This window comes from Notamacropus eugenii, chromosome 3, assembly GCF_028372415.1.
Source record: "Notamacropus eugenii isolate mMacEug1 chromosome 3, mMacEug1.pri_v2, whole genome shotgun sequence".
NCBI lineage: Eukaryota > Metazoa > Chordata > Mammalia > Diprotodontia > Macropodidae > Notamacropus > Notamacropus eugenii.
This window is the reverse complement of record NC_092874.1, coordinates 135,555,958-135,571,979: the sequence shown is the minus strand read 5'-3', so window position 1 is coordinate 135,571,979 and position 16,022 is coordinate 135,555,958. Positions and strand designations below refer to the sequence as shown.

Genomic DNA, 16,022 nt, shown 5'->3' with positions numbered 1-16,022 from the left:
CCAGTGAGATGCTGATCACTCTAGCTTAATCATGCATCACATAGCCAAACAAACTGCCATTCTGCCACAGCTCCCTCTGTTCCTAAGTTTTCTGGCTCAGCTCTGTGGCAGAGTCAAATGCCAGATAAGCTAAGTTTGTCCCTTTTGCTTTCTGAGGTAAAAGGAAGAAAGGGGAAGCAGAGTTGCGTTTTGCTGTGAGCCCCTGAGTTAGCTGAAACAGTGGAAGCAGGGTACGAGTTTAAGGTTTAACCCTTTTTGCAGTTAGTTCACTAGGTTTTTACCGTGTTAAGATTGTCAATGTCTGAGACTGTGAAGACAGATGAAATTGTTTTTCTCTTGCTCATAATTCCTATTTTGGTGAAGACTGAGAGATCATGTGGATGAGAAAAAGTGTCTAGTTTTCCATCTTGTTGGTCCTTTTGAGTTGAACATTTGAATTAATTTATTTATTCAGTGCTGTATCAAAGTAACAAAGGATTACTTTACAGAGGTAGGAAAAAAATTAAAATGAAACTCATTCAGGAACAACAATGGCCAAGAATCTTAAGGGAAAAATGGCAAAATGTGAGTTGGCAGGAAACCTGGCAATATCAGATCTCAAACTATACCATAATTTAGCAACCCCTCAAAAATGATCTGATATTGGTTAAGAAAGAAGTTGATCAGTGAAACCAATTAGGTACACAATATACAGAAGCAAATGAGTACATTAAGTCTAGTGTTTGATAAACACGAAGATCCCATCAATTTAGAAAAGAACTATTTGATAAAATCTATTGGGAAAACTCTAAAGCAGTTCAGCAGAAGCTACAGATCAACATCTCATACTTCATATCAAGATAGGCTCAAAGTGGCCACATGACTTAGACATAAAAGGGGACATCATAAACAAATTAGAGGAGTAAAGAAGAAATTGCTTATTAGAATTATGGATAGAGATGGCAGTAAGGACCAGCAGAAGGCAAAATGGACAGATATGATTACATAAAATTTAAGCATTTGCATAAATGAAACCAAGGCAGCTAAAATTAGAAGAGAAGCACTAAAATGGTAAAAACAAAAATCTTTGTAGTAAGTGTCTCTGATAAGGGTTTTATTTCTAAGACATACATGGAATTAATTAAAATTTCTAAGAATCAGGGACATTCTCCAATCAAAGAATATTTATAGGTATTTGCTGAGTTAGATATCCAAGCTCTTAAAGAAACACATGAAATAATGCTCCACATCACTAATAATAAGACAAATGCAAATTAAAGTGGATCTAGGGATCCACCTTACATTTATCAGTTAAGCAACTATGACAAAAAAGGAAAAATGGCAAATATTGGAGGGGTTATGAAAAAACAGGTACATTAATGTACTGTTGGTATAACTGTAAGCTAGTCAAGCCATCTGGAAAGTAACCTGGAACTATGACCTAATTATGCACATACCCTCTGACCAAGCAATACTACCACTAGTTCTATATTAGAAAAGAGATCAAAGAAAGAGGAAAAGGACCTTGTGTAAAAAAAATATTTGCAACAACTATTTTTTGCGATGGGAAAGAAAGGAAAACTTAAGGAGGTACCCAACAATGGGAGAATGGCTGAAAAAATTATGATTTCAAGGTAATTAGAATATCACTATCCTCTAAGAAATGGAGAAGAAGATGGTTTCAGAGAAAATTAAATGAACTGATACAGTGTGAAGTAAGACCCAGGAGAAAAAAATTATTGCAACAACAATAGTATTGTAAAGACAAACAACTTTGAAACACTTAAGAACTCTGATCAACACAATGACCAACCATGACTCTAGAGGATTCATGACAAACACGCTATCCACCTACTGCTACAGAAGTGACTGAAACAAGGCTAATGTGGATTTAGTTTTGCTTGACTATGAACAGGTTTTTCTTTTCAATAGGACAAGGAAGAGTAACGGAGAAATGATTTTCATTTATTGAAAAAAAAGTAAAAATAAAGTTAAATCTAGAAAGATAAATTTGTTTGAACACCTAGATGGTCCCATATGATGATGGAGTGCTAGCATTCTAATAATGGGAAAAGAAACAAGTATTTTTCTGAACCTTAATGTATGCAAAGGGTATTAAGAGAGTTAAATAAGAAAAATGCAGGGCCTGGGGGTATATTGTTTCAGTTATCAATCAAGGTTTAAATGGGGAAGAAAAAGTGAGAATATATTATTGTACAAATGCGTTAGAAGGGAATGGAACTTGTTACTGCTTGTGATTGGGGTATATGAGAAGGAGAAAATATACAATGGAGGAAGGGATGACTAAGATGAACCCCACTCTTATCCCAAATGGGCAAAATAAAGTTGAATACACAGAATTTGATGTAGAAATATATTAAACTCAAGAAGGAAACAAATAGGCATAAGGGATGGGTTTAAGAAGGAAGATACCCAGATGGGAACCACATTAAGCAAAATAAACTTCATGATCCTGAGGAGAGAATTAAAAGGGGAAAAAACGGAAATTTAAAAAGCTAGAATATAATGGGCTGGCCATTAATTGGGAAATGCTTGAATAAAACATAGTATATAAGATGTAATACATTATAAAAAGGATTACATATTAGTTCACAGTAAGAAATAATAAAAGCATTTGCAGAGAATCTTGAGTAGCATGAACTAATATGAAGTGAGTAGAATTAGGTGAATCATTTGTACAAGAACAATACCACAAAGAAAAATAACTTTAAAAGACACAAGGACTCTGGTGGATGCTTTTACCAACCATGTCTCCAGAGGATATGTTACCTACTTCCAGATAGAGAGGAAACAGATATGAGATTCAAAAAAAGACATTTTCTGACATGGCCACTGTGTGAACTCAATTTGTTTGACTATGCTTATTTGACAGTTTTTCTCTGCCTTCTCCTTTCTTTCAATTTTTAATGGGGGCAGGAGCAATGCTGAGGGGAGAGATGGAAAGCTGGTAGTGATCACAAAAAGAAGGCAGTCATTGAAACATGTAAAAATGCACAGAAACAACAGAAGAAAGGTCAGAAAGAAGTATAGTGAAGCAGAACAGTTCTGAGAGTCAAAAATGAAATTTATTATACACCTTTTAAAAGCAACAAACAGAATGAAAAGGAAATTCATGGTCACACATATAACACTTTACTGTGTTCTTTGTATGCTTTTTTTGGGTACTGGAGTTAATCTGAAAAACAACAATCATAACACCAACAGGACTAATTCGTGCAGATGAATTCCTGGTAAGGAATTCAAATTCATAAGACATAATGAGGGAACAGGAATAGATACCACTCTATAAGGAACTTTAGATTATCAGAAGTAAGGAATGAATAAATTTGTGGTTCTAAACACTGGCACTGCTCAGGAGAAGTAGTATTCATGAAGGGTATTAAATGAGTATTTTTCAGGGTGCACTGTTAGCACTGGTATTTTCTGAGTGGCATTTACTCATGAAATTCCATTAGTGACTGACTAGGCCTAGCTAACAGCTAAGGAATTCTCTGATGATGCAAGGCTGAATAAAGAATCAGGGAGAAAAGTAGGTGTTTTATTTTCACATGGTCTTAGGCTATATATGGTCTACATGGCATTCTAAAGTTTTACTATAAATTTTTCAATCATTAATATTTAGAATCTAACAGACTTTATAATTTTGAACATGAATTTTCATGCTATGTTGACTCATAAGTTTTTGACATAAAAATCCTTGAATGAGAAAAAGTGCCACATGAAGCAGAAAGCCAGCTACTTTGCGACTGTCAATATTAAAGGGACATGTATTGTTTTCTAACACTCCAAGCACAGTCAAGTAAATGAGCATTTATTAATCAAAACACTGAAGTTTCAAGATGAACCTTAGACTGATCAAAACAAATAGGAGCTGTACTAAGAAAAGTGAGCAGTCATTTGTGTACTTGCCTCTAACAAGATGCCACAAAATAAGGTAAGAGAGAATATATGCCAGTTCATAAGACTATGTATTATTTCACTTGTTTGTAGCATGCTTTTAAAATTGATGTAAAAAATCGAAATTCATAGAATCAGAGAATTTTAGAGTTGTAAGTCACATAATCTTACTACTTAATGCAAGAATCTTCTCTACAAAATTCTTTGAAGAAAACTGTATTACAAAATAGTATTTGCCTAGCAAAATTTTTAAGGTCTGTCTAAAAAAATTATTCAATAATCAGAATCATCATTATCAAATTAAAAGTAACATTGTTTTTTAAAAAAAATACATACACTTCTATTCTAATCAACAATCTGGCCAAAATACATTTATCTTACCTGATTTCTAAATTTATCACTTCAGTCAATTCTCCAAATTTTATTTCCTCTACCTGTAATTCTTTAACAGCATCCAGAATTTTTTGTTGGTCTCTAATATTAGTAATTCCATTCTAAATTTTAAAAAATTTGAGGTATAATGATTAGGAGAGTTATACACAAGATTTCTAAGAAAACAAGTTACTTGATGAATAACATTGAAATAAATAAGGATAGTAATTGGACCTGTGGTTGCACTCATACAGGAAATCTCCTGAATGAAGAAAATTTTTCTACTAATGCAGTTCAGTATGTTCTTTACAATTTATATTCTTGAAGAGTTCTAAAGCAGTGACAGGTCATTTGATTTACCATTCCTCTATTTCCAACTTACCATGCAGACAGCCTTTTTGGTAAAGGTATTCTCATGTTGTCTCCCTGATTAGAGGATAAGGAATGTCTTTTGCCTTTCTGTATCCTCATTTCTTAGCACAGTGCTTGGCAGTTAGTAAGTGCTTAAATACTTATTGACTAGACTGACTTACACACAGAAATTTGTGTCAGAGGTAAAACTTAACTGAAGACTGGGGTCCATGGCCAGCTCTCTCTCTCTATTCATTATAATGTTACAAAAATGAAATGATTAAGTTTCTAAATCGAGATCACTTAATTTTTATTATGTACCTTTATGTTTTCATTTTAGGAACTTATTTTATTTATCAATATAATTACTTATATTAATTGTGATATAGAATCTAAAAATAGTAAGCAATAGTAAGATTTCAATATACAAATAAACTAAACACTACAATAGGATTTCATTTAAAAAATAGGAATCAGTGGTATGTTTGAATTAGGACAATCCTCCTTTCCTTTATTAGACCTCTTCTATTTTTTATTCAATCAGGTAACTAAAATTTATTGTTTACTACATGCCAGACAGTGTGGTAGAAGCGAGGGATACAGTAACACAAACAAAACTGCAAAAACCTTAAATTATTCTCTTAAATGCAGTAACTTTTATAGGCATCTTCTCTGTATAACTTCATTAGGGCATTCCATCTTCGTAAAATGCTTTACAAGGAGTAGCTGCTCATTGAAACCACTAGATGGCAAGACAATCATATTGTTTTCACAAAGATCCTATAGAGTAGATGTAGTGTCTGGGAGATATTTAAAAGTCAAACTCAATAATGGTCCACTGGTTTATAAATATATTTTGTATTTAGAATTCAAATTCTATTTTACTCTAATTGAGATATCTTTTGAGTCCAAAAAAAAATTAACAGCAGAATTATGCCTTTTAATTTTTTGCTAAAGCAAATTATAATACTAAGAAAGTATTTGAAACCGGTGACTTAAAATGAAGGAAATGGTAAAAAACTTTTACTGACTGAAACCCTAGTCTATAATGTAAAATTAAAAATAATAACTTTTAAACAAATTATGTCAATACAAAAATATTATACAATTTAATACTGTCGGAAATACTAGCCTCTGTGAAGTCTTCCTTTCTCATTGTCAGAAGTTGCCGTAAGGTTATGTCCCTTTCCTGAATAGAAAAAAGTCTGTCTGTTAACTCAGGAGAAGGAAAAAATTGTTTCCATTTACATTCCACCTTCCCTCCCCCGCAAGAGTAGCAAAAGACTACTTTCTAAAATTTACATAAATTAAAATATTAACAAATATACAATTTAAATATTATAGAATATAGAACTTAAGATAAACTTTAGTTTTTAACTTTAGTTCTATACATTCCCCCTCAAAATAATCCTATTACATTAACTATAGAGAAGTTCTATTTCAAGAATACAATTAATATCAAACTAAAATATCCTTTAATTTGTTTAATTCAGTCTTTCTTTAGTTGACGAGGTTTCTAGATAAAGATTAAAGGTCAACTGGAATAAGAATTCCATATAAATATTTTAATTATATGAAAAAATGATTACAGAATAGTGGAATATATGAAGAGAATGACTACTCTTCAAGAACTAATGTTTTGCTAAGAAAAATAGTGTAGGAATTCCTAATCTCCATGTGTCAGGTGGTAATAGGGGCTAAAACTTGTATATATGTGTAAGATGGTACTTAACAGTTACTTTCAGGTCCATTATAAAAAGAAAAAAAAGTTGCAAACACTAAAAAAAACTCAACCTTATAAAATTCTTTGATATCGTAAAAGTTTTGCTGAATGTAATTTCAGAGTAAAATACACTAAAAAGTTTTTCAAATGAAAACTTACTTTTAGTAATTCTGTCATATGCTCAAGTCCAAGTCCATGTAAAAATACTTCCAGATCACCAAAAGCTGTATATGAACTATGTATATTTGTAACAATTTGAGAAGAGAGGAGAAAATTATATAAACCAAATATTTATCAAATATAAATCAAGGATATTTTATAGACATAAACAGACTTTGAATTTACTTAAGTATGCATCAAGACTTCTGAAGTGTGAAAAGTATAAGTGATGTTAAAAATTGTGATGATCAAATATGGAATTTCATGCCAATAACTTACTAGTTTAGAACTATTTTTTGGTGTTGAGGTGTAACATTATTATTGGCTATTCATTCACCTAAATTCTTTAATTTAATTGTAATAGCCATAAACTTTAGGGCGATTTTGTTTTACTCGTAAAAATTTTTACCTTGTTAAAAAGATGAAGAACCAGAAAATAAGGTACAATATTCCTTGAACATCATCTTGGACCTACAGTCAGGAAGGTCTAAGTTCAAATTCAGTCTCAGATACTTTCTATGTATCTGAGCCTGGGCAAGTCACTTTACCTGTCTGTTTCAGTTTCCTAAGCTATAAAATGGGGATACTAACACATAGCTCCCAAGGTTGTTGTGAAGATCAAATGAGATAATATTGTAAAGCATTCTGCAAACCTTAAAGTAAGTGCTATATAATCAATCAGTCAGTCAGTCAGCCAATCAGTAAATATTTATTAAGAGCATACTATGGGCTAGGTAGGGAAGCTAGGTGATACAGTGGCTAGAGCTCTGGGCTTGGAGTCAGAAAGATCCAAATTCAACTATTGGTTCAGACACTAGCTGTCTGACTCTGGGCAAGTCACTTAACCCTGTGTGCCTCAGTTTCTCCCATCTGTAAAATGAATCAGAGAAGGAAATATCAAACCACTCTAGTATCTTTACCAAGAAAACCCTAACTGGGGTCATGAAGACTTGGACACAAATGAAACAACTGAACAACAAAAGGTGCCAGGCCACTATGCTAAGGGCTGGGGATACAGAAAGAGGCAAAAGACAGTCTCTACCCTCAAGAAGCTTACAGTCTAATGGGGGAGACAACATGCAAAGAAACAGATACAAAGCAAGTAATACAGAAGATGAAAGGGAAATAATTAACACAGAGGAAAGGCACAGTAATTAAGAGGGGTTGGGGAAGGCTTCTTGTAAGAGGTAGAGCATTTCTGGCAAGGCGGAGACAGTCAGAAAGAATGCCTGTAGCTGACAGATGGAGTGCCTTATTTGTGGTATAGCCAGGAGGCCAGTGTCACTGGATGAAAGCATATGTGTTGGGGAGTAAGGTGTAAGATGACTGGAAAGAAAGGAGGGGGTCAGATTATGAAGGGCTTTGAATGTTAAAAAGAACATTTTATATTTGTTCCTAGAGGCAATGAGAAGCTTGCAATAGGAAGTCACAGGATATTAAGTAAGGAGGTTATATTACAAGTCTTGAGCTTTATTAAAATCACTTTAGTGACTGAACAGAGGATGGATCAGAGCGAGGAGAGACTTGAGGCAGGCAGCCCCCATCCACAGGCTATCTCAATAATCAGTGCCTTGGGGATGAGAGCCTATACCAGAGTGATGGCAATGTCAGAGAAGAGAAGGGAGTGTATTTGGGAGTTGTTACAAAGGTAAAATCAGCAGGCCTTGGCAACAGCTTGGATATGGGGGTGGGGGGTGGGGCAAGGAATCTAGGATGGCCTCCAGGCTTCAAGACTGAAGGAATGGAAGGATGCCCTCTACATTAATAGGGAAGGTGGGAGGTGGTGGGTGGAGTGTGTTTTTGATATTTTTGTGAACTTTTAAAATACAATTTATTCTAAATGAATCATCCTATTTTATTACAATATTATATCAACAAGTAACTTATAATATTCATATTATTCAATGATTACTCATAGTCATTCAGTTTCTAACAATTCACTTAATTAATACTGAATTAAAATTTAGTTTATTTAAAATTTTAGTGATGTAACTTTACCTAAATTTGTGTTCTTTTCCTGCATCACCATCTGTTGTCAAAAGTCTACATATAGCTTCCTCTTTAGTTAAGTGTTGGAGCTTTCCTTGTAATGGATTCACAGTCAAAGAAAGTAAAGTGAAGAGCTGAAAATTTTAACAAACTCACTTAAATATAATTAACATTAATGGTGTCTACTATGTTAACTTTAAATTAACTGAAGCATATGTTCACTCATATCCTTACTGGGAATTTTAGTAAGGTGAAGGAGACAAAAGGCATTTTCTCAAAATAATTCCTTGAAGAAAACAATGAGAGGATCAAGTATATTTTAAAATTAAAATAAGAGTTAGGAAAGAGAGACTTCAAAAAAAAATCTGTCTCAAATTACAAAATGAAAACTCTGAAAACATAACTAAAGATGTATAATATCAATGCAGAAATGTATTTTCATATCTTACAGGTATACAACTCAAAATGTGAACGTCAAAATTTAAATAGAAAGCTATTTAAATCTAATCGGCCAGTGCTTAAAGTGTATTTTGCACAATTCTGATTTGTCACATCAAAACATTTCACACACAAAAAACTGCAGTAATCTTTGGGAGATAATTTAACAAGTAAATTATGTATGGTAATATACTTATTACTGTATGAAGTCAAATACACCGTAAGTGTAAATTAATCTAGCAGTAAGCTAACTAAAGACTGCTTTATCCAAATTTAGGAAATATGACATAAATGTTAGAAATTTATTTTGGGGCTTATTTTGGCTTAACGGCATGTATAATGTTAGTAACTCTAACTCTATTTCATGTTTAAAAATTAGAACAAAAGCTGTCTTTGATATGGCAGTTAATCACTATGATGATCTTTTGGTCTCATTCAACACGCAGTGATTAAGTGCCTACATTGTGCAAGGCAATGATGATGACGTATGAGAAATCAAATTTGGTATTTACATACTGTTATGGTTTTAAAAGCTAATCCTTAAAGTTTTATTTTGAACTTTATAATTTATTTTCAAGACAAATTTTCTACATCATTTTTTTGTACTAGAAATTTTACAACAGCCTTTAGTCAAAAAATTCCAATTCTGACCTGGTATTAATTGCCAATCCAGCAATTTACTAATATTATGCAAATATTCAATATTTATTATGTGTCATATTCTGCAAAACACCATTTTATGTAAGGTATATATGCACCATGATTACATATTTATGTAATGTTCCATATTTATTTAGGTGGAAAGTAAAACAATGAAATGTTACATTCTGAATTAATTTCTTTGAATTAAGATCACAAAGCTTAATGTTACTTTCATATGTTCATTTTTTGACACTCAGCTGGCTTTCTTTACAGAAATTTTAAACCCTCCTCTACATTCACGTTCAGTATGTTCAAATAAACATATCTTAACATAATTTCATTTCTCAGTTAAAAGATCTTGCCAAGCTCTAATAAAACTTCAAATTTAGCAACTGAATGTCTAAACTAAATATTCACGTGGTATTAAATGAAACTTTAGTAACTCTGTTTTGAAGGAGAAGAAGACATCACAATTAAACCTTTTTATTGCTTGTCAGATTCATTATTAAGACTTTATAAAAAGGCAAAACATTTATCTCTGACAAAGCATCAGGTTGTCTTCATCTTCCTCTTCCACCACCTCCTCTATCTCTGCAGGTTACATTTATGTATATATTTATATTACATACAATATATTGTATATTTGCATTATATATACATTTATATATATTATATACCTCCAGATGTTTATTTCGCTTAGCAATCTCTCCTGCTGTCTTTCCATCTTTGGTCTGTATTGTTTTATTAGCTCCTAGTTCAAGCAACTTCAAAACTACACTTTTATGACCATGACGTGCTGCCCACGTTAAGGCCTAGAAAAAGGGAAAAAAAGAGTAAAACAGAAAACATTTTTCAAAAAAATAATAAATCATTACTACACAAATATCGATAAATACAATTCATTTGATCTTATTATATCTCTGTTTAGTGCTAAAGTTAATTCCAAACCTGTCGCATGACAATTTTAACAAAACAAAATGATAAACATAACCAAAGATTTGTAGTTTCATGGAATAAAAAGATCTATCTAGTTAATTAACAATTAACTTGTTAATTAACAATCAATTAGTACAAAATTTTTCTCCTACAAAATATTTCCATTTGAGGGGTCAAGCTTAAGTCTTTGCAGGTAAGTAGAGATTCTTTTTGCATTAGGCAGGTACCATTTTTCTGATATCAGCAAAGAACATGTTCAATGAGTCTGTTACCTCCCAACTTTTCCTATTGCCTGAAGGAATTTTCTACATGTTATGAATGTTGTAGAAACATGAGTTTTAACAACAGAGAATAGAAGGAATCATACTGTATAACCATTTTCGTCTTGGGCATTTATTTCTGCTCCATGCGCAACAAGGAGAGCGACAACTTGAGCGTGGCCTTCTCGAGCTGCATACATGACTGGAGTCATACATTTCCTAGGGAGAAAACAAAACAGAATATCCAATATTTAAATGATAAGAACTTGTTAATACTGTTACCAGTAGCTACTTGTTTTCAAATATTCAAACTTCTATGTTGGTGTTATAGTACAGAATATGACATGAAGATCTGTGACAAGTCAGTATATTTGAAAATGGGTAAACCATACCAATAACAGTAACCAATAAAGGAAAAGAGGCTTTCTTCATATTGTATGATAAATGTTTACACAGCACCCTCTAGTGAAATTCTATGTAGTATTTACCAGAAGAATGTCAAAATTTCCACCACAAAACTTTAAATTTTTTCCATTCATATAAAAAGACTGATCAGACTTGAACAAATCTGTATATGAAGATTCTTACTCAGAAAATGTTAATTACAACCAGGTATACAATAATTTTGAACATTGAAAATCTTACTATAAAAATTCATTTTTGCTTATGGCCTAATTTTATTATCATGGTAGGATCTACTCCTGAGGTTATACTTTACTTATTTTACACCTGTCACCTCCATGCTACAAAGAGGCAGAGGAATAGAGCTTTGTGCAAGTATGAGTGGTGATCTCAAAACAGACAATCTACTTTCCACGGACCAGACTAGCTAAGTATGAAGAGGCTTGTCATAATAGCCTGGGCATTTGGTGATGAACTCTTTGGTCATGGTAATCATGACCAAAAGCAAAGAAAAACACAAAACTGTCTTTAGTTCAGGGTAGCCCCTTTATATTTCTGTAATAATAATGGTGGTAATAATAATAATGGTAGAATGAGAGAAAAAGGAGAAGAAATTGCTAAGAATAATAGTTTCTAGACTTTCTCTATTAACTCACCTATTAGTACTTATCTCCTAAGTAAATAGAGAAATATGGCAGCCAAACATTCCTCATATCAGTAAATTATAATGTAAACTAATTTAGGGAATATTATATAAGAATAGTAAAATACTCACGAATTTCTTCTCCTCCCTTTCTAGAACACGGAATGAAGAAGCAAAAAAACCACTATTAGGGCAAGACAGCAAATGTAATAGTGGGACTTTTGCTAAGGAGGATGGTGAAAGGTCACAAACAGTTTCAATACATAAAATACTGAGAAGCAGTAAAGAGAAAAAAAATATAGAAAAAATTTCATGAGAGACCAAACTAAACTAAATCATCAGAATAGCATTTAAAGATGAAGCTCTAAGGATAATAAACAAGATAAAAATGGAAAAGTTCAGTTTGTCACCTACTATGTGTCAGGGACTATGCTATATTTTTTTTGGGAGGGGGACACAAAAAAAGGCAAAAAAAAACAGTCCCTATCCTCAGGGACTTCACAGTCTAAAAGAGGGAGACAGTATGTAAATAGTTATGTATAAAACCAGGATTTATATAGGATAAATTGGACATAATTTCAGAGGGCTGACACTAACATTAAGGACTAGAAAAGGCTCATACGGAAAGCAGAAGAGTAAGCCCAATTTACATGAAACACAGAGTGTACACAAGGAAAAATGTATAAAATTTCTGGAAAGGAAGGCTAGAGTTAAGCTTTGAAGAGTACTGCACACCTAACAAAAGTTTTTATTTTATCCTTGAGCCAAGAGGGAGCTACTAGAACTTCCTGTTTCAGTAATGGGTATGGTCAAAACTGTCCTTTAGGAATTTCACTTTGATAGCTAAGTGGAAGATTCATTGGAAAATTAAGAAAATGAATTAACCCATTATGAGAATAACTATAAGACTGTTGTCACAGTTCAAGTGAGAGGTGAGGAGGGCCTCAAGTAGGGTAGCAGAAGGACAGATGTGAGAGATGTTATGGAGGGAGATACACTTGGCAAGTGACAAAGAGCTTAATTAAAGGTTACTTCTAGATTGAGTGCCTGGGGGATTGGAAGGCTAGTAATACCCTTGACAAAAGGAAAATTAGGAAGACTGATGGGTGGAGAAATGTAATGAATCTGTTCTGGACACAATGAGTTTAGGATACCTAACATCCAACTGAAAAGATCCAACAGGCAGTTGGTGATATGGTTCAGAAAGGAGACTAGGACATAGATCTATAAGTTACTTGATAACTGAAAGCTGATAAAATCACCAAGAAAGAAGATGTTGAGAAGGAAAAGAAAGAGTGCCTATGGCATACACCTATAACAATGAGGAGGACATAGATCATGATTCAATAAAAGGAAAATAAGGGATTGCTAAACAGGTAGGAAAACTAAGAGAGAAAAGGAGAGCAGTGTCACAAGAACCCAGAGAAAAGCAGTGTCCAAAAGATAGTAGTTAACGTTAATAGGGTCAAATGCTTTTTTGATTGTTTAGTTGGATTTCCTTAACAAAAAGAAGGATGAGAACTTTGAAAAGATTATCAGATTTGTCAACCGGAAGATGATTTAATAATTTATGGAGGTTTCTGTTAAATGATCAAGTCACAAGCCAAATTATAAAATGTTGAGAAGAGGAAAGAAGTGGAGCCTGCTTGTTCTATAAGTGTGGATGTACAATACAGATTGATAACCTCAGCTGTGCTGCTGAGCAGTATTTAAGATTCCACCAAAATATTAACTGTGCCAACTACAAATTTGTTATCTAATCTCAATCTGATCCTCACTGCTAAAAGGCAGATCTTTTACTCCTCCCCAAGTGATGACTACATCCCTTAGTGTAGCTCCCAGTTTTTCCTTCACTCTTCAAATCTACCTCCAAGTCCCTCTCAGCATAGGACTTCACCTCATACCTTATTGTGAATAAAAGGCTATTTACCATTGAGATATCATCTCTCCCTTCCCATCCCCCCCCCCCGCAACTCCAGCTCTACGTTTCAACATCTCCTAGAAATTATTCAACATCCTCTCCTCCTTAGTTTCAGTCTCAAATGGATAAGTGGTCTTTGCCCTTGCCGAAGTCACACAATTCATCTCAACCACTTGGCTCTCTTCCAGCAAATTACTCCTACGGCCATTCCTTCTTTCTTTAATCACTATTTTTTTCTCCACTACTGTCTTCTTCCTTACTGCCTACAAACACAGAGTTCTCCTTAAAAACAAAAGCAACCACAACACTAAACTCCTATGTTTTTATGAGACCTGAGAGGATGAAACTGGTGACTAGAATTTGACCCTATATAAGTATATTATATTCAAGAGGAATGGGATAGGGAAAAGGAATGGGAATGGGGGTAACACTGTATATTAAGGATTATTCACTTAGGGGACTGAGGGGAAAGACATGAAAGGAGAAAATTAAATGATGGAAACTTAAGTGATTAGAACACACATCTGGGCAGAAAGAGGAAATTGACAAATTCAGGAAACAGATAAGAAGTCCAGCATGAGGCATGATGAGGGACTTCAATCGTCTAAGTATCTAGTGGAGCACTCTTTTCCTATTAAATGTAGAGTTTCTATAAACTTGACCTGCCTAAAAGATAATTTCATCCCTTGTGTATGAACTCACTACAGGAAAAATCTATTCTGGATCTGATTCTTCTTCTTTTTTTTCTAGACTCCATGCCTAATTCTCCAGACTTCTTTCTAATCATCCCATGGCATTCTTGCCATGGAAGATCACTACCTCAGGCCCATTTCTTTGAATAGTCAATTCATCCAAGAACCTCTATTTTAAGGAAAGTGCCAACCATGCTCATTCCTTCATTCGACTCCACTATCTGTTCCCAACTCTCTGGACTTCTTTCTCCACCATGCCTCTTAAGGATGCCTTACTCTGACCCTTTGGTTAAATTAGATGACCACCGAAGGCCTTTTCATATAAAATTTTCATAGCTTTCTCAATTCCATGCCTATCTTAATTACTTAAGCTATATTCTTTCCCTCTCTGCCCACCTTTTATCCCTTTTATTTTATTCCTTCTTGTTGTTCAGTTGTGTCAGACTTTTTGTGATTCTTGTGGACGATACTATCTACAGGGTCTTCTTGACAAAGATACTGGATTGGTTTGCCATTTCCTTCTCCAATGGATTGAGGCAAACAGAAGTTAAGTGACTTGCCCATGGTCTGAGTGAGAGTCTGAAGCTGGAATTGAATTTAGGAAGACCAGTCTTCCTGACTACAGGACCAACACTCTATCCAAAGTGCCACTCAGCTGTCACTTTTTAAAAAGCCCATGGCACCTGGTATTCCCAGGAGGTCTACCATCCAAGCACTAACCAGGCCTGGCCCTACTTTGCTTCTGAGATCAGATGAGGTCATGCACATTCAGGGTGGTAAGGCTGCAAATGTTTTATTCCTACCCATCCTTTAAAGTTCAATACAAATGCTACCTCCTCTATGAGGTCTTTCCTTATCACTTATTGGCAAAAAACCCTTTTCTTCTTGAACCTAATAAAACATTTTGTTTTAGACATCTCAACTTCAGTATAATATATATTTTATAGTTATCTATGTACATATTTTATCACCTTACTGGACTGTCGCCTCCTAGGGTGTAGGGTGTATTCAGGGAGGACCAGTACCTTTGGTGTGATGGTTGCTGAGCCCTTTTCAGGGTTCTTTCCACCTTTCCACCTGTTCCGCCTAACTCTCACCTGCGGCTCTAAGAAGCTGCAGCATGCACAGCAGCCACATCCTGGTAAACCATTTCAGCAGACAGGCCAAACTAAGTTGAGGGTAACCAAGGGTTCTCAAACTCACTGGTGAGTTAGGGGGGTGTCTACCCCAAACATGTGAAGACTTCATCTGGTGGAATGGGTGGATGAGAACTATTTGTTTCAATGGCCATGAAGGCAGATGAAGCAAGCGATGTGGAGCGCTTAGAGCTTGGTTAGACACTGAAGATGCCAAGGTCATCCACTGCATCCTGAGCCATCGCCAGCCATCTTGACTCTGACCTGCCACTGGGCCATGATGACTCTGGAGGAGAGAGTGAGGCTGATGATTTCGTGCAACTCTGCCTCACTTAAATCCAATTTATGTATGAATCAAAAAACATCACCCATACCATTTCACTATTATGACTCAAAGTCCTGCGGCGATAGGCAAGTGATGAAGCACCAGGTGTGGATACGCTGGGAGCTGTAGTCACAAC

At 34.4% G+C, this 16,022-nt stretch overlaps 1 protein-coding gene across 2 annotated transcripts in view; it reads right to left on the bottom strand.

The window, feature by feature from the left end:
* Nucleotides 1-16,022, bottom strand: part of ASZ1 (ankyrin repeat, SAM and basic leucine zipper domain containing 1) — a 91,353-nt gene that overhangs the window by 29,002 nt on the left and 46,329 nt on the right. For both annotated transcript variants that reach the window (XM_072652956.1, XM_072652957.1), the window contains exons 5-10: nucleotides 10,875-10,986; nucleotides 10,249-10,383; nucleotides 8,501-8,625; nucleotides 6,503-6,578; nucleotides 5,753-5,809; nucleotides 4,279-4,391 (exon numbers count right to left, since the gene is read on the bottom strand). In XM_072652956.1, coding sequence (XP_072509057.1) covers nucleotides 4,279-4,391; nucleotides 5,753-5,809; nucleotides 6,503-6,578; nucleotides 8,501-8,625; nucleotides 10,249-10,383; nucleotides 10,875-10,986 — 618 coding nt within the window. The remainder of the gene's footprint in view (nucleotides 1-4,278; nucleotides 4,392-5,752; nucleotides 5,810-6,502; nucleotides 6,579-8,500; nucleotides 8,626-10,248; nucleotides 10,384-10,874; nucleotides 10,987-16,022) is intronic.